This window comes from Pinus tabuliformis, chromosome 5_2 (genome assembly GCF_031772625.1).
Source record: "Pinus tabuliformis cultivar Carrire ecotype Pingquan chromosome 5_2, CPIR1, whole genome shotgun sequence".
NCBI classification, from domain to species: Eukaryota; Viridiplantae; Streptophyta; class Pinopsida; order Pinales; family Pinaceae; genus Pinus; species Pinus tabuliformis.
In genome coordinates, this window is record NC_142306.1 from 790,009,702 (window position 1) to 790,029,803 (window position 20,102).

Here is a 20,102-nt window from a genome sequence, read left to right on the forward strand (position 1 = left end):
GTGTTGTCTATGCTTCAAGTCTATGACCAGAGCATTAAGCAGACAGATTTAGATGGAAACTTATTGCTATACTTATGCGCTTAATTGTTATTTCTATGCTCCAGGATAGGTTGATAGCCAATTTCGCCTCTCCTTGCCGAAATTTTGGGTTAAATAATTCTTCCAGCAAGTTTCCCTTTCCTTCCTCTTCACATACGAGTATTTGTTCTTATTGTGTGGCTTGAATATGTTGAATAAAACATATGTTTTCTTTTGAATTATTATTTTTTGCTCAGATTTGGCAAGTCATATGAGTAGTCCAATTTACTTTCTGCATTGCAAGAGCAAAGTAAACTCAACAAGGTCAATTATAGAAAAGACTCTGGAAATAAATGAAAGTTTATAGTGCATTCTCTTCACTAGGCAAAGTTGATGATCATGATGAACCTAATGCTATTCCTACTACTGCTGATGAGGATGGTGAACCTAGAGTTATTCTTACTGCTGATGATGATAAAGGTGAGTCTATTGCTATTCCTCCTGCTGATGATGATGAAGTTGTGCCTGCAAATCCAGCTAATAAATCTTCTCTAGAAAGAATCCTTGGTTCTGAGGATGTATGGTTGTTACCAAAAAAAATCAAGGATCGAGCTTCATAATTATTGGTTGCAGAGAGCCAATGAAAATGCTGAAGGGGAACTGCATCGCTTGTCTGAGATATAAAAGGAAGTCTGTGATGGGTTACTTCAACTTGATCGTAAGCTATACCTACAAATTTTAAGACAAGCAAAAGTTATGGGGATGACAACCACTGGGGCAGCTGTATGTAATGTTTGATAAAGGAATGTTACTATATTGAAGCTTTGATCAAAGGAGATTATTCCCTCCAAGAGGCCTGTGAATATTTCTCTCTGTTTTGGAGTTATCAACACAAGGGTTATAATCTACAGGTATATCTCATTGTCTCTTGTATTTTCTTCTCAGCACTTACCATTATCAGAATCTTTTTCATGTTATGTTGTTTCTGCTGGATTAGAAAGACAGTGTTGCATTTCATACATCTCAATTTTTCATTGACAAAGAGTAAAGTGAACTCACTGTAATTTCCACTGCCAGGAAACCTATCAAGTACCAAGCCGAGTACCGAATTAAACTGCAAGAAAGTACCCAATAGAATAAACACAATTCAAAAGCAGAGTTCCACATGTTGAAAATTTCTGAAATGGCTACTCAAGCACAAAATAGAATAGAGTATGAACATAATTTTCCGGGCTGGAAATTTCTCATATTCTAGCACATTGATGAAAGCATTGATCAACATACCTCCATTTAAAACAAAATCTTAACATAACACAGTAGGTAACCTACTTGACAAGCTCTTAGTGCTTCGCTGCGTGTGCATGAAAAGGTCATCTGGAGTTAAATTTTTGCTCTTATTTTCTTTTATATATATATAAACAACTGAGTGAAATGGTACATATTCTCTTCTGAATGGATTAAAATATTAAATGAGTCTCCAGCAACTTCTCTATCATAATCCACTTCATACAAATGGCTACAACACAAATAATAAGTATATGCTGCATAAAAGTGGCTTGCATTAGAATAATACGCATGTCACCCTCCATTTAAAACAGAAACTTAACCCAACACAGTATGTAACCTACTTGGCAAACTCGAAGTGCTTGGCTACAATGTGCATGAAAAGGTCGTCTGGAATTTAGTTTTTACTCCTGAATTTCTTCTCACGGCACTAACTTTTAGCATTTCCTTTCATCAAATCTAGATAATTGGGATTTAATCGTTACTAGCTACAACTTACACCTCGCTACCAGCTTTTGGGACGGCCGAAGATATCAAAGAGTTTAGAGGAACTTAACAAAATACAGTGCTAAGGAATGGGCGTAAACTGAAAAACAATAAATCATTAACCGAATGAACTCGAAGACTACAAGCAGTCAAGATCCCATTGACGCTAAATCTCATTATGATAATAAAAGCTTGCTTCTCGCTTATTCTTGTAACCCAATCGTAAAAGTTACTTCCTCCTCATAGTCTATAGCTCAAAAGAATTCAGTTAATTGAGACATCAAGGATAAATATGAACATATGCTCAGAGCAGCAATGCCTTCTTTATGACATCACAACCCAACACTGCACAAAACAAGTGAAAGTCCATGGAAAGCTACTATGTTCTAGATAGAGATATACATTGATTTGTTTCTCAAGTAACAAATTTCTCTCTACACTTTGGTAAGCGACAATGATGGATAGAATTAGCCAAGCAGAAGTCAGTTTGTTTATTATTTACGGAATCCAGGCAGAATTTTCACCAAACAATGAGTTTTAACCTGTAGACATTAGTCTGACTTTTAAACTCCCTTGATGTGGACCCAATGTATACTTGCTGTGATTGCCATATCGTGTACAGGTTAAACAGGGAACATATGTAACAGTGCTTCCTGAATCCACAATTAGAGAAAATTCTTGTGGCGGCTTTCCAATTCAGAGCCTTGTAGTATAGTAGCTATACCGATTGCCCGCTGCATTTACGCTGGCATTAAGTTTCCACCAAATTACGCTCTAAAGATTTCAATTTCTAGGCATTTGTGGCCAAGTTTAAGCACTCAGTGGTGGTAAAATAAAATCACAGAAGATAGGAAGCTCAGCTTACTGTTGACCGCCTCTGCTAGACTTTGTTGGTCCCTCTATGAACCGCACATGCCCAGATTTATCTTGCAGAGAGTCTAATACGTACGCTGTTCTCAGATAATTGGCTAGCGCAAAAAAATCAATTATAAAACACAGAAACTCCTCAGACTAGCCATCAGATTGGTGGAGGAAATGGTAAAGTCAAACTAAATGCGAATGGAATATGGGCTCCTGGCAGAAGTAAAGGCCAGTAGTTATGGGTGGGGATTCGCATCAAATGACAAGGAGACTTGTGGAAAGTATAAATTGTGGGTTTAGTGGGCTTTGGGTCTAGATTTTGAACCAAAGCTCTGATACCAAGTGTAGGGGCCTGATTCCTATTATTAGAGTCTCAATCTATTATACACTAACAGATCTATTTTCCTACTGTAAAAGAAAAGAACTCTCTGACCTTCTTACATAGATTTAAACATTTAACATCTTATCACTTTATCATAAGCAACATAAATTAAGGTGAGCATTCCATTGATATCAACTTAACAAGAGTGGTCCATGGAAAATACCTGTTCTGGCGGTTGATGATGATACCTTTGTCTTATAGCTCCTGCTGAACGCTCCTTCTCACCGACCCAACCGGATTTACCTCCCAGCCAACTAGGAAATAAATTCCTAGCCCAGGAAACCTCCACAGGTTCCCTAGCCCTCCGTGCCCAAGTCCAACCAGATATAGTGTGTCCTCAAGAAGAATGTGAAAAACTAGATAATGATACTTTCCTCCTCTCAAACCCAAGAAACCTCCACAGGAATCATGACAAGGCCAAACAATCACAACCAACCCCCACAATCCTAAGCAAGACTCCAACCCCCGCCTTTTCTTCCTTCCCCCTTCCCTTCTCCATCTCAACCACCTCTCATTAATGTCATTAACTTCTCATCCATCCTTACAATTGACTTCTCTTCACCCAAGTAAGCTAGGGGTACATTTGGAAATGTGACATGAATATAAAATTGAGAATTTAATGGGAAAGGATCATGTCTTCTCCCAAGTAAATCTGAAAAGTACATTTGGGAATGTGAGGTGAATATATATATATATATATATATATATATATATATATATGATAATTAAATGGAGAGGACTATGTCTTCTCCCAAGTAAATGTGAGGGTACATTGGGGAATGTGAGATGTAATTACATGGAGAGGACCATGTCTTCTCCTTAGTAAATGTGAGGGTACATTGGGGAATGTGAAATGAATATATATATTGATAATAATATGGAGAGGACTATGTCTTCTCCCAAGTAAATGTGAGGGTACATTGGGGAATCTGAGATGTAATTACATGGAGAGGACCATGTCTTCTCCTTAGTAAATGTGAGGGTACATTGGGTAATGTGAAATGAATACATATATTTTGAAATAATGGAAGGAGACCATATCCTACCTAATATTCAATTTGAGAAGGTAAATGGGGAATTTGAATAATGGAAATCATGAATTTTATATTAGACCAATATTTCTCAATATTTTTAGATAATTTAAACATTAACAAAATTTGTAGGATAAGATTTAAGTGGGGCATTACACAAGATCAAAAATTTGAATGAGATATTCCCTGAGATGTTTTTTAAATATTCTTCAAGTTTCATAGTCTGAAACCTTCCAGAAAAATGTTATAGTGAAAATTCCACGATGACCTATTTGAAGCAGCAAAACCCTAGGATCATGAGCTTTGATACCAAATGTTATGAACCTTGTGTCTTAAAATGATAAGAAACCAATAGTTACAACCCTCTTTCAAGGGGAAACCTCATTTTACAATGAATACAATGTACAAGACAATATTCGATGATTCTAAGACTAGGTCTCCTTAGTATATATAAAGAAAAAGGGGTACAATTATAAGAAAATGGGAGGGGAGTATAAGGGATTCTAACCTACAAAGAAATATAACAATAGAAATATAGTCACTCAATGTATATAAGGCTTAATAAAGGGTTTTAGGGTTGAGATTATATATGGATTAACATCCTTCCTCTTTGTGCTCCTTAGACAACTATATTTGAATCTTGAATGATTTCAAATAGTCCAACAATCTATAAGGAATTAAAATGATCTTTTGTTCACATTCCTAGTGGCTAAATATTAGTTATTGGTTCCTATATTATTCCTCCATGGCTCATACAAGTGTTAGGCTACAATTTTTATCAAAGAACAATGCTTTACCTTCGAGCACTCCTTTCTTTCCAAGATAATTTTTTCAAATTCAAATTTGCATGATTGAATGGGATAATGGAGATAGAGGGAGGTGGCTTCCCTCCACTCCTTGAATATTTGATGGTAAGAGGTGGTAACTACAAAGTAGGAGATCATGGTTTGGTTATAGGGATAATTATTAAGGTAATTACTTCATTTCACTAAGCACACAATTAATTAGCAAAAAATTTTATAGATAGGTATATGAAAATATGAGGTATAGATGAGTTGATTACACCCATTTACCTTTCATCTAGATGGAATCATAATCCCTTCAATGTTATGGAATCATAATCCCTTCAATGTTATGGAATCATAACCCCTTCAATGCTCTTACCCACTCAATCTTAGAGCTCTTAGATTCAAATTCAAAATGATAGTGTGAATCTCTATCAAAATTTCCATAGCATGTCTACCTCAAGGCATGAAGCTTAACATAATAATAATAAACAATAGGTGTGTTTATTTTAGAATAGGCATTCCAAATTTTTAATTAAATTATCAATAATTATTTGGTGGATAGTAAGGATTTAACCTCCACAAAATATCAACATAATATTTTATTAGTAGTCAAAATAGAGTAGTGAGATTTATCTCGAAGATAGTTATGCCATTTTTCTTAATATATATATATATATATATAGATATATATAACATGATTAAGTTTCATTGAGTTTTATTTATGGCATTAAACTTTTATTACTTATTGTTTCTTTACTATGTTTTTTTGTCCTCCTCTCCATAAATGGAGTCACAACCTGGGTTTTGAACCTTGGATCTCTCAGTTTTCACATATTTCATATTACTTTGATTACCAATTGAGCTTCCCCCTAGAACTATAGGTATCATGAGTTCAGTATGTCTATTATAAATTGATTTGTATCAAGAATTACCAACCATTTATTTTATATGTTTGCACTAGTTATTACATATAAATAAATAAATTTCCTGAAATGTTGAAAGCCAAATATATCTTATAAGTAGTGAATTGGGCAAGTTTTTCCAAAAAAAGAAGAAGAGGAAATTTAAATTTTGCTTGACTTACTAAAATGAGAAAAACAATTTACCTTAATGTGAAATATTAATTAGTATGCAAAATTAACTAAACAAAACAAACTTCAAATACTAACCTCAATAGCAAAGAAAAATAAATGTATACATTGACAATTATTGTCGAGTAGCATAACTGGTTGAGAAAAAGTTTTGTTATCAAGATGACTTGTGTTTAAACCTCACCGGGATGCCAAGCACGTGCACGGGGGCTACTGGCTACTAAGTACGCTAGAAGGAGACACCGACTTCTAAAAAAAGACAATTGCCCAAAACCATGTAAACTAACCCATAAACATCTAACAACACACCTACTAAAAAACAATGACACTTTATGAAAAATAAAAGTCCCGGAAAACTTTTAAAACTTATCTTTATTGATCAACAAAATGATAGCAATAGTCACCATTTGCCGAAAACTTTTAAAACTTATCTTTATTGATCAACAAAATGATAGTAATAGTCACCATTTGCCAAATAAACCATGAAAGAACCAAATTCGAAAGGTTACCTCTATTTTATTGTCACTATTTGTATAATAAACCATGAAAGAAACCAAATCCCAATAAATAAAAAGTTTCTTCCCTATCATGAAGGAAAAGTCCCATCGAAACACTCAAAAGCCTTAACTAGTCAAATACAAAAGTATTTCAAAACCATAATCTCCTTCACCACTACCCTACTTGACACAGTGAGTGAAAATAGAGACAACGTTTTCAGCCACATAGGCCAACGACCAGAAGAATGAGACATGACCGACAACCAACTGAATGAGCATTGCAACTAGTGGAAACCAAAAACAAGGGCAATGAGTTCGAAAATCATAGATTCATACGCAATGTCGAGGATGAAACACATTGGATAGTATTGACAGTGCGAGGACAACATCACCAAACAGAGTAAACCCAAGGGTGAGGAACATGACCAAATAAGCGATGACAAGGAGGAAATAACCACAATCTCGGATTAAAAACCCAACCCATACATCAATTCCTCAACTCCAATCAATGAAAAAATTTCCATGTCCCAGAGTTTAGTGCAGATTTTTCCAGATAAACTAACGTGGGCAGACATATATCACATATTAATAGACATATTGAACCCGATCCATATGGGGTCTAGGCCTAGTACAATTTCTAATGACAAAAAACCAAAGAAAATAGAGAGTAGAAATTTGTGTTCGTTATACAATGTCACATCGGTAACATATTTGCATGTAGTTCTAACTATAAAATATGTTTGCCATCATTTGAGCCCTTCAGCAGGATGACCAGGTGGGAAGACCATTTTCTATGTGTTTCTGTTAAACATCCTCGTAAGGGAACAGAGGCCAAGGATGGGACATCTCGAAACGACTGTGAACCCTTTGGTGAATGAAGTTGATGTCTTTCACTACGTGACCAAAAGCCATCAGGCATCTTGGGTATATCAATGACAATCTTAGGAGCCAATGCTCTTCCACTAGAGGTTCCCTCGTCAATCTCAGTTTTCATTTGTTTTTGTCAACCCCAAGAGTATTTTTTGGGTTCTGCAAATTATAATCTTCTCCACAGCTTGTAGTCTGCTCTTGTTCTACTATTTATCTATAAACTATTATGGATATTCTCTCAAAACAATTTGTCACAATTGATCTTATAATATTTTGAAAATATTAGATCATTTAATTTATTTACTACTAGCTTATTGCTTGAATTCATGAAATAAGAAAAAAAATTAGGCGAAAGAAATAAGAAATATAACACACTGGCCACATCAATGGAGCATAAGATATATTTTGGGAAACACAATACTAGAGGAAGCCTAAATTCAAGGCTAGGCATATGCTCTACTCTCTCTTCTTTACTTAAGGAAATGCATAGACAGATAAATAAGGTCTTTGACATTGTGGTATATATGACTTCTATAGAATTTTTTCATTCTCTATTATGCTTTCAAAATACCACTAATATAAGTGGTTAATGTACCATTAAGATTGTGCATTCTAATCAGGTTTTAGATTTTACTTAAAAAGAGTTTATTCAAACTCTTTAACTAATTTGTAATCTTATATATAAATTTAGTGTGATAACTCTTTCTTATTTTTTATTGGGGATATTACATGAAGATATGATCTTCTTTGGCCATTTTTAAAAATTATCCATAGTTAGAGATACCCATTTAGTTCTACAATGTTGGCCCTGAACTTATCTTTTGGGTAGTCGGGTCCTAGAATCAAGGTAGTGCATCATTATTTATGTACTTTACTAGCACATGCTCTAACTTTGAGCATACTCATTTTCCTCCTATTGGAAATTGGGATGTTTTTCATCTTATCATTAGGTTTCCATTATATGATAATTCGTTGTGAGTATGTTTTCATTTTTATTATTATGTTTTATTTTTCATCAAGCAATTTCCATAAATCATGAAGATCATAGCAGACAATAGAACACAAGATATAGACTCTAAGCTAGGGAAAAACCCCTCCAAGGAGAAAACCCAGAAAATTTTCTTCTTATAGAATCAGATCAAATGAGATATCCAAGACCCATAACCATAGAAAAATTCCACCTCTAGATGCCAAATTAAGCATTTATTCTTTCCAATAGATCCATTAGCGAAAGAGTAGCAACAAGAGAAGTATCAAGAAATATCGTCCACAAACCCTAGCTCAAGAGAAACTTCTTTCTTTCAGACTTTGGCCCTCCATTTCTTCTCTGTCCTCTCTGTGATATTTCAGATCACAAATCATCGAGTGTGTATGTCCAAATGAGCTCCATCTACTATCTATGCATATAATTAGGATTTGTAATTTTTATTTAGACACACAATTAGGATTACTACTCTCAAGATTCAAGATAAAAGAAAAATCAAGGATGCAACTTATTTGGTAAGATATTTAAATTATATGTTTAGTTATTAAAATTTTAAATAAATTTTATTAATATGAAAGTTAATTAAATTTTGTGTTACAAGAAAAATCCTAACATTTGTAGTTGTAGTCGTGATCCATTTGTTAGTGACACTGAGAGCATATATGTTGAATACTGACAAAATATAATAAGCATGATTGTAAAATATTGTAAACATAGTCAACTATTGCTTTATAATGTTATAGCGAGAAAGCTAACATATGCAGAAAATGATTTGAACAAAGTGATTGACAACATTTATTAAAAACCATAAGCACTATCTAATCATCTTATATATACATTTTCATGTGAAGGAGATTGAGTTTAGATTTATTCTCTATTTTAGGTAAGACTTATGATATAACATACATGAAATCAAATTTTAATCTTTGTTATTTTTAATTTGTGCATCTTCACCCTAATCTATTTAATTATTTATTTTGTGTTTGGTGATTAAGTGCAAGAGTAGCATGTTGCTTATAAAAGGGAAAAAATCGTGTAGTCATTGAAAATGACACATTATAATGCAATTTTATTCAACAAAGAACTAATATTATTAATATTGTTCTAAATGAAATTTTTATTCAACAAAGAACTAATGTTATTAGTGCCCTTCTAAATGAAATTCAAAAAGTTGGTTTGATGAAAGAAGATTTTAGTAAAACACATATGTAAAAAATATCAAAGAAACCTCATCCACCATTATGTGAATTATTCGTAAGGGATCACTTTGAGGGACTTGTAGGCATAAATATCCAATGGAACCACAATAACATTAAAGAAAATGATGATGAATCTCATGAGGATAATGAATTTGGCATATATGATGTTGTTGATTAATTTTAAGTTGTGCTTGAAAAACATATTGAATTTTGCAAAGTATTAATAAGACATGTAGACGATTTCATAATAAGAATAAATTTTCATTTCTTTATAATGATTGTTTTTATTATTTTATTTTTACTTTAATTTTATGTGAATCATTACTCTAGAAAAATAACTTTACAAATATTAACATACACACATATATTAGTCATTTCTAAATTCTAGCTCCTCCTATCCTCCTTTCCACCAATTTGTCTTTACCGCCCCCTATCCTTCAACAAATATACAATTGTATATAAGTTAAGAATGTTATTAGATTCATTTAATATCAAACAATTCAAAAGTCATTATTGTTGCTTCAGTTTGCATTATTACACAAATTATATAGTGGCAGCTTTAAACAACTGCATTTAATAATGTGGTATGTAGAATTATAAGGTGTATTATCTTATAAATTAGTAAATATAACCAGAGAAGTTATAAAGTTGATTAAGTTGATTAAGGAATTAATATTAGTTATATTGTTATATTAATATTATAGTGTTTATATACACATATATAGTTTTATTAAAATTAATGATATTTTTAATATAGTTTATGGGGTGTATAATAAATGGTGATAAGGTATACGGTTAAGATATTTATTGTATTAAGATTTTAGGTTTGAAATTTTGTAGGCAAAAAATTAACTATATTCAAAATTGATGTAGCTTCAACCAAATACAATCCCCAAACAACACTAATATTCTATGTTATAGACAAACTAACCCAAAAACAGTATACCCTCTCTACATAATTCTTACTACTTTCTAGTTAGTATAAAATAAATCATATTTATTCTCATCATTATAACTAATTTAAATATTATTTTATTTAATTTAAAGTATTAAAAAAATATACTAGTGTTCATATTTCAATGCTTGTGCCCAACAAAAGGGTTCACTTAATTTGAGAAATCTATGAAAAACATTGGAGTAACATTCCGCTTACTTCGCATTACTCTTGACCCTTTACGACTTTAGTGTGAATGGTATATGCCTTATACGGTGACACCTTTAAACAACTGCATTTAATAATGTGGTCTTAGAAGGAAAACACCATTAAAGAATGCATACAAGAGAAGTAACCCGAGGATTCAAATCACATAAGCATCCCAAAAAAGCATGACTTAGAAAGTGGAGCCTTGAAACCATGAACACTGGTAGTGTTGATGTGAGCTCTCAGAGTACGTGGATAGTGTGATATCATTAAATGCATGGTTTAGGAGCACTGACAACGCATATTTACAAGTCTATCGAACCATTAATACGCGGGGCAGTATATGCCCACCGCTGGATAATGTTCCTGCTTAAATCCAATGGTGGGCATATACTACCCCTGCGTATTAATGGCTCAATAGACTTGTAAATATTGGTTGTCGTGCAAATTCCAGAGTCACGGAGAGTAAAAGAAAATTTAAACCATAGAAATTTGCAGGTCATGCAGGATTGTAATAATGGGATCAAAGGCAACTTTAATAAAGATGTTACGTTCATGACTTGTGGAGATTACCCATAAGCAAAATAAGTCATCCAAAATAAAGGTGCTAATGGATTTTAAATAATCAATTAATGTATGTACAATCAAATGTGATGGTACCACTATGTAATCATTGAAAAATAAGGGGTAAGCCAATCAAATGTGAAATAAATATTTTAAAACAATATCAAAAAATAATAAAATTTAATGTTTAATGTTAAACTATGGAGAGAGGCGGATGTCACAGAGACAATCGGACTAGGGTGTGTGTGTGAAAATTTAAAACCTTCAAGAATCGAGAGCCGAAGATGAACCCTAGTCGAGTTACTGCCGCCTCCCCTCTTTCGGCCGTCGTCTGGCCCCTGCTCGGCCTTGCCGCTGATGGAGACGCACGTTCAACTCAAGGAATGCAAGCATACTCTCTCATTTCTGTTCCGCATGAGTTCAAATATCTCCTTAGAGTTCCCCCCCATCTATTTTATTTCGATCTGGTCTTTGGGGCAGCCTGTTCTTGGCCCTCTACTGCTGCAACTAGATACAGCAGCCCCCATCAGATTGCAGATGCATTGGATAAGAATGAACATGCAGAATATGCTCTCGTTTTTCCCTAGGCGGCGGCTCTTGGGAAGAAATTCTTTGCCCTGAAAGGCTGCTCAATCATATTTTTACCTTCTCTATCCCACCAGAATCGCCATTACTCTGTTTCTGACCCTCAGAACTCTTCAAGCTTCCTGAATCGACCTGGATGGAGCATCTGGAAACTCTTTGGGGCAAATCGCAATGACAGAATCAACGACCTTAGGATCTTCTCCTCATTTCCTCACAAACCCCTGCGGCAAGTTCAGGAAAAGAAGGCCCTTCAAAGTTCCCTCTTCCTCAAGTCTCAGATCTGCAAAAGCAAGTAGCCCTCTGATCTCTCTGCCTCGTTCCAGATACTGATCAGGATAAACTCGAGCAAAACTCTGGTACAATGGGTGAGAGCGTCGGATCAAGTGCAAGACCTCAAGCTTGCTCTAGAACTCAAGTTGAGGATTCCCTCTGCAGCTCATCGACTTCTCCATGAAGGTAAACAGCTTGAGGATCTTAACCCCCTGTCTTTTTACAACATTAAGAGAAATGCTTCCGTTGTTTTTACCTTTCGTTTGAGAGGGGGAGCTGGGGGATAGTCCTCCTCAGCTGGAGCATTTTCATACAAGGACGTTGTCCATGCTCAGCTGCCTAAGAGAACACTTCCACCAGCTCAGGCTCCCAAGCACTTTCTGGTGGACAAACTGGAAGAAACCCCCTCCATTGAAATAAAGCATCCATCGCTAGATGAGCAAACCTAAAAGTTTGCTGAACATGCAATTATCTGCAGGTTCAATGGGTTATGACCACGCATAGCAGACCTCTACCAATGGCTTTACTCTAACTGGACCAACAATTGCAAGGTTCTGTTATGCTCAAAGGGCTTCTTCATCGTAGTGTTTGCTTTTGGTGAGGACTATCAAAAAGCATTAATTGATGGCCCATGGTTCTGCGGTGCTGCTGGTCTATTCCTCACCCCTTGGTTCCCAGATTTCGATCCTTCTACAACAGTCATCACCAAACTCCCCATTTGGGTCAGACTTCCAAACCTCCTGGCGCATCTATGGCACTTTGTTGTATTCCAAGGGATTGGCAATTCTTTAGGCCGCTTTCTAGACACAGACATCACTAGAGGGGAAAAAGGCTTATACACCTTTGCCAGAATTTCTGCAGAAATAGACATGAGCAAAGGTCTCCCGAACCAGATTAATCTCAAAATTGGAGACTTCCATTGGACTCAAACCTTGGATTACGAGAACATAGCCTTTTGCTGCCGAAATTGCCATCATACAGGACACCTCCAAAGCTCTTGTCCCACGATGCCGGCCCAAAAGAAGAAGCCATTCCTAAATAGAAATCCAAAAGCTGGAAGCCACATGATCCTACCCCCATGGACGATTTTGACTCCAGCTCGGATGAAGAGGAAGAGAATAAGGAAGCATTGGCAGTAGAGCCAGCACAGGATCCGCCAGTGACTGGTCCAGTGGCTCCGTCTGTTCTTCCAGTCTCACAGAAAAGGAATCATGAATCCTCCACCTCGGATTCAGAAAAGGAGGCCTCTCCGCCAGCACATCTCAGTTTGCAGATCATGCCTGCTCAGCAAAGTCCTCTTGATTGGGTCAAAGTTGGTAAAAAGAAAGGGAAAAAAGGCTGAATAGTCGATTCTACACATGTTGGGTAGAATCCTCTGTTCTGTTCTTGCTCCTCTGTTCCTCGCTCCTCTATTCCTCTTGCTTCTTCGTGCTCAGTTTTTCTCTCTTCTCTTCTTCTCTTAGGAGCCAAGGTGGATAGCCTATCCTTTCCGGCTGCCTGTGTTCTTGTCTCTCTTGGTTGTAAGCTCTTATTGTACCATACGTTTACTTAATAGATTTAGTTTTTACTGAGAAAAAAAAAACTATGGAGAGAGGCTCAAATTTTTTTGGTCAAAGCAAATTAATAGTTGGTCAAGCAAAAAATTGAACATAATATACCATGGGTGAGGCAGGTATAATAATAAGCTAGAGGAATAAGGTGGAAGATGAAAAATCAAATCTCCTATTACATTTAATTTCTTATCCCCTATGATTTTTCTTGACCCATAAATTTTGGGTGACCCATTTAATAGTAATGATGATCAGCCAAAATCCATGTAAACTAACCAAAACATCAAACAACAGACCTACGCAAAAACCATCGCACTTTATAAAAAACAAAAAGATCATTGGGAAATTTTTAAAACTTATCTTTATTCAACAAAATTATTGTTAGTAGTAGTCACTATTTGCCAAAGAAACCAATTTCCAAAGCTTACCTTTGTTGGAAGTAATGATTCCATGTGTTGTTGTGAGTTGTCATTGTGAGTTCCCAAGTGTCACTCTAGAAACTGTTGATTCCTATGTTATGAGTTGGAGTCATGATCTAGATGTGTCAAAGTTAGTGTGTTATGTCCTATATATTTGTAATTTTTGTGGTCAATAAAACATGGTGTGTGATTTGCGTGTCTAATTGTTCTCTCTGCTCTCTCTCAATTTTTCTAACATGATATCAGAGCTGGTACTCGCTTGGCTCCCTCAAGGGAGGGCCAGGAATATGTGAGGGATCCTGAGTGTTATTGTTTCTGTACATATTAGTATAGATGTGTGAGAGTATATTTTTAGCGTGTGAAATTGTTTTTGATCCTGTGTGTGTAGATTTATTTTTTGTTTGCAGCTTCTTCTAGCATCATGAGATCCTTTCTTCATCTTGCTAGTGTAAAGTTATATTACTGCTTATCTTCTCAAACCAACAAAGGAGTTAAATTCATGCGTTGATGGTTTTGTCAAAATTGTGTGCACTGTCATATGATAAATCTGCAAAATTGTGACCACAAACTATAAATTATATTGCATGGATATGGACTTGAGATCTCGATCTGAGATCTCGTGTGGAGGATTTTCAAGTGGCCAGTGATATATGTCAAAAGTGTTAAAATTGGAGGCATATCTCAATTTTTCACTTATGTGGGGAAGAGATCTTTGCATCAGATGTTTTTGTTGCATTCTTGTTCCGATCTAAAATTTTGGAGTTTGCATTTTAAACATTATGAGTCTTGTCAAATCAATATGTGATTGTAATTTTGTTGGAATTGACCACTCTAACAAATGCTTTGTGAAGAAGAGAAAACTCCAAGATAAAGGTTGAACCCTATGAACAACTTTTGACCTGTGCTAAGGAGGGACGTGGTAACTTGTCTATGCCTAGATGACTGTTGATAGTTTGATGATTATTGAGTTTGTAGTTGTGAAATGTCTTTATCAAGTAGTGTTCTATTTATTTCAATTCTTATGTGTTAGCAAGGTCAAGTTGCTTGATCAACTTTTGAACACATTCTCCTACCAACTGACGGATAGACGAAAGCAAAATATCCGACAAATGGTGGGTGGTCTATAGGATGGTTCATTACTTGATGGCTCTTATCGCGGAAGCTCCGACGAGCTGAGGTGTCAATATTATTGATCTTGCAAAGTTCATCAACGATAGTCAGAGGCGGTTACGTTTTAAATGGAGGTCAAGTGACAGCTTGAAGATGTGGTAGTGAAAGAGCAGTGTTTGCGAGATTCCAGAGTGGATGTGAGTGTTGATGAAGACCAATTTGACAGAGATTCATTTTTTGTTTTAAAGTGTATTTCTATATTTGGCATGTAAGCATTAAGAGAGGGTGTTGGAAGTGATGCTTCCATGTGTTGTTGTGAGTTGTCATTGTGAGTTCCCAAGCGTCACTCTAGAAAAGTTGATTCCTATGTTACGAGTTGGAATCATGATCTAGATGTGTTGAAGTAAGTGTGTTATGTCTTATATATTTGTAATTATTGTGACCAATAAAACATGGTGTGTAATTATGTATCTAATTGTATATCTAATTGTTATTTCACTCTTTCTAACAACCTAACCTTTATTTCGCTGTCACTATTTGCACAATAAACCATGAAAACAAGTAAATTCCAATAAACAAGATGTTCCTTTAAAATTCCAATAAACAAGATAAAATGCCACGAAACACTCCAAACTCACATCACGAGTGAAATACAAAAGAAATTCAAACTCACAATCTCCTTCACTACCGCCACCCCTATGAGACAGATAGGGGAGCGAAAATAGAGAGAATGTTTTCGAAAACATACAAAAAGGACCAGAAGAATGAGCACATAGATCGACGACCAGCTGAATGAACACTGCAAGGAAGGGAAACCCAATAAGAAGGGAAATGAATTCGAAATTCATCCCAGACATAGATCTATAAGCGATGCCGAGGATGAAATGCATTGGGTAGTAACCCAAGGGGTGAGGACCGGGACCAAATAAGCGATGGCGAGGAGGAAATAAACTCAATCTGGAATCCAAAAGACAACCCAGATATCAATCGATCATCTCCAATCATCGAAATTTTTTCCAAGTCCAGTGTTTAGTGCAGATCTATCCAGATAAACTAATGTGAGCCGGCGGGCCCTATATATCACATGTTAACAGACATACTGAAACAGATCCATATGGGGCGGGGCCTATGCCTACTGCAGCGGCTAATGACAAAAAACCAGAGAAAATAGAGAGTAGAATTTTGTGTTTATTATCCAATGTCACATCGGTAACATATATGCATGCAGTTCTAACCATAAACTATGATTGCCAACCCCTACGACTACTGCGACGGGCCATCATTTTCGACCTTCAGCAAGATGATCGGGGAAAGACCATTTTCTGAGTGTCGCTGCTTAACATCCTCGTAAGGGAACGAAGGCCAGCGATGGGAGATCTCGAAGACGACAGTGAACCATTTGGTGAATGAAGCTGATGGCTTTCGCGGGACGACAGGAAACCATCAGGCGTCTTGGGTATATCAATGACAATCTGAGGAATCGATGCTCTTCCACCAGAGCTTCCCTCATCTGTCGCTGTTTTCATCTGTTTCTGCCGACCCCGAGAGAATATATTTGTTGGGTTCTGCAGATTGTACTCTTCTCTACAGGTCGCAGTGTCCTCTTGCTCCAAATTCAGATTGTCATGGAAGCCTGAAGTAATTGGTCCTGCCATTGCAACCGAAACCTGTTCTGCTCTAGCGGGTTCCAAAACTTCTTGTTCCAGCTGGGCGCCCTTTCGACAAACGGGACAAGTAGAGTGCGAAAGAAACCACATGTCAATACACTCAAGATGAAAACTATGCCCGCAATTGGGCAGAAGCCGGCCTGTCTCATTCTCCTCGAATTCGCAGAGACAAACTGCACACTCCAGCCCATCTGTGAAATAATGCGATTTATAGAGAAAGATGGGCAGAGTCTCTAATACCGCAGAATCCAACCCCACATTCAGCAGAGACACCGGTTCTTCTCCTGTAAACTCGAACCGACTGCGAATAAAAGCTGATCTTCGTCGATTTCTTCCAGAAAATCGAGCATACTGCCTCCAAAACCATGTGGCATAAACATTTAGCAAAACGGCGAAGAAAAGCACAAAAAGAAGAACTATTACGCTGGACACCATGATTTTGTCATTGATGTCATCTCTTGGCTCGGGGTAATCCGGATTGATGGCATATCTGGGCTCACCTCTGTGTTCCTCTAAATGAGGAGGTGGGTGATTAAAATCATGTTTTCCGAATGTCCGTTCGTCATAATCGTGAGGCAGGTGATTGTCAGCACTGCCCGAGCTGGCATTTCTGGACTCGCCAGCATCCTGAGGTGGGCAATTAAAACCCCTGCACACCGAGCTCATCCTATATCAAACCGCGGAATTTTTCTTTCTGTAAATGCTATTTCAAATGGGCTGACCTCGGTATCTAAAAATGGCAGGCCGTTACTTGGTTTCTCTGTGGATCGACCCTTCGATCCATCAATTTCCGTCGATGGATAGCCCCTCCGATGCCTATATGAAGCTTCTAAGCTCCGATCAAGAGCCCGTCTGGACCGCTCCTGGCTTTCACAACACGCAATAGTTTTGAAGGTGGGAAACCGCTGGGTCAATGGATTTATCATCGAATCCCAAACCCCAGAAATTCCGAGAAATTGTGTATTCAATATTTTGTTGTTGTTTTAGGATCCCTGGTTTGAATAAGGAGAAAGAAAATTGACGACAATAAAATGGCCAACTCACCGTAACCGGTTGGACTTCTTCGTGTCCTGACTTGAATACAAAAAGTGTCGCGGAGCAGACGGTCATTACCGTCGAAAATTAAAAATCATGTAAAACAACCCGAACATTTAGGGGGCGGCTAATTAGGCCGCCTTTTAGCCGTACTTTAATTGTCGGGGATGGAAATAGTGTTTTTTTTTTTTTTAACACACAGTGTAAAGATATGGTTCACTCTCTTCGGAAAATAAAATCATGTGAAATATATTTTCATGGGACATATTCGATTTTTAAGTGGTAGTTATTTGAGATAAATGATTAGTGTATAGTTTATAAATATATTTTTTTTATATCTGGAAAATTTCAGGTTAATATTAATCAAATTTTAATAAAAAATTTAAAAACTTGAATTTAAATGGTGTAATCTGTAAAATTTAAATATTTTATAAGATTTTTTTTACGAATATCTTATAAAGTTTTTTTTACTGTATTGAATATATTTATATAATCAAAAATACATTTTAAATATATATATATATATATATAATTATTTTAAATTCCATTGGAAAAATCTTTTCCATCGATAAATTAAATTAGACTACCTCGCTGATTAGTGCTAAATGTTAGAGCAGGTCATTTGAAACAATTGGTTAGAAATAAGAATGTGTAAGGGAGTGGAGTTCTATTTTTCCTTCTGCAGATCTGTATTTGGCTCTGAAACTAGAAAAGATGATAGGTTGAGGCTACTGATGAAACTTCACCAAGCTCTGCTCTAGTTCTAACCTCTGCTTTCGCTCTACTGGCCCCCCTGCCTATGTATATGTGACCTTTCCGAATGCTTTATATACTGCACCTGCCTCTACGGAAGAGAGCATTTGGTCTTCGAGCGCAAAGTCAACTGGTGGGGATCCACTTGGTCATCTGTCCCTGGGGCTGGATTTGGAACTATATATGCGTCTGGATATTTAGGATCTGCGCTTGGAATTGGATCCGGGACTGGGAATAGGACCAGAAAAGAGTGGCTCTGCCACCTTTGTTTATGCCACTCCTGCTCCTGGGTAGGGTATTTGCAAGCTGGCTGGTTATTGCCTTGCTTCCGAAAACAATTTCATTACGTATAAGCAACGATTCGGCTCGATATACTCGGTCTCCAACCGCGGGCTGATGAAAGGTCGATGACTCGGACTTACTCTTACTCTCGAACCGGGAGGGATATTAAGCGAGATAGTGGCCCCGGTGCTTTTACTGAATCAACTCGGCGCTGTAGTCTATGTTTGCTTTGTTTTTGCCTTTCCCTTGGCTACCTCTAGCTAGAGTTATGGGTCCATCGGCTCTGGGTTCTTCGAGTGGAACTCAATCTTGATCTCCAACTAGTTCCCCAACTCGCTCTGTTACTAGGGACTCCTTCCCCGCTGTTGCTGGTACTGCTTGATCCTCCTCTTACACTCCGCTGTTGGTGCTTCCACCAGCTAAAATGTGTCACTTACATTATGCACTGGGTCTGCTTATTCGACTCGATAAAGAAGAATAGGCTCTGACTTTGGCTTGATCAACAGGGACGGAGTCACTCACTATTCATATGGTGAGGGTGAGGTAACGAACGCTCGACCCCCGGGCCGCCATCGTTTTAATGCTCACTCATCATATGGGTGAGGGACAGAGTCACTCACTATTCATATGGTGAGGGTGCGTAAGCACACTCGACTGTCCAGGCTGCCATCGTTTTAACGCTCACTCATCATATGGGTGAGGGATGGAGTCACTCACTATTCATATGGTGAGGGTGCGTTAGCACACTCGATTGTCCAGGCTGCCATCGACGGAGTCACTCACTATTCATATGGTGAGGGATTCGATCCAGCCGCAGGTTCCCCTACGGCTACCTTGTTACGACTTCACCCCAATCGAAGATCCCACCGTGGTATGCGCCAATAAGACCACCCCAACCATAGTGGGCCACACTAGTGGAACATATATAGATAGGGTGATCATTGGTCAAGGATGCATAAGCATGCTCGACCGTAAGGGAGAGGTACGTTAAGTGACTCGACTAACAGGAGAGGTACGTTAGTGACTCGACTGTAAGGGAGAGGTACGTTAAGTGACTCGATTAACAGGAGAGGTTTGTTAGTGACTCGACTGTAAGGGAGAGGAACTGACTAAACCTAAACTACCACATGCTCATATATAACTAACTACCACCATGCCCAGGTACGTTAGTGACTCGACTGATAAGGACCGGCAACGGGGCTCGACTGATAAGGAGAGGAACTTTAGTTGCTCG

The 20,102-nt window shown here is 37.1% G+C and overlaps 1 protein-coding gene across 1 annotated transcript; it reads right to left on the bottom strand.

The window, feature by feature from the left end:
• Positions 1–16,264: 16,264 nt before the first annotated feature.
• On the bottom strand, positions 16,265–17,619 carry LOC149161675 (RING-H2 finger protein ATL3-like). The gene has a single exon (XM_089435550.1). The coding sequence runs from the start codon at positions 17,462–17,464 to the stop codon at positions 16,424–16,426; it is 1,041 nt and encodes a 346-aa protein (XP_089291676.1). The 5' UTR covers positions 17,465–17,619; the 3' UTR covers positions 16,265–16,423.
• Positions 17,620–20,102: the final 2,483 nt, after the last annotated feature.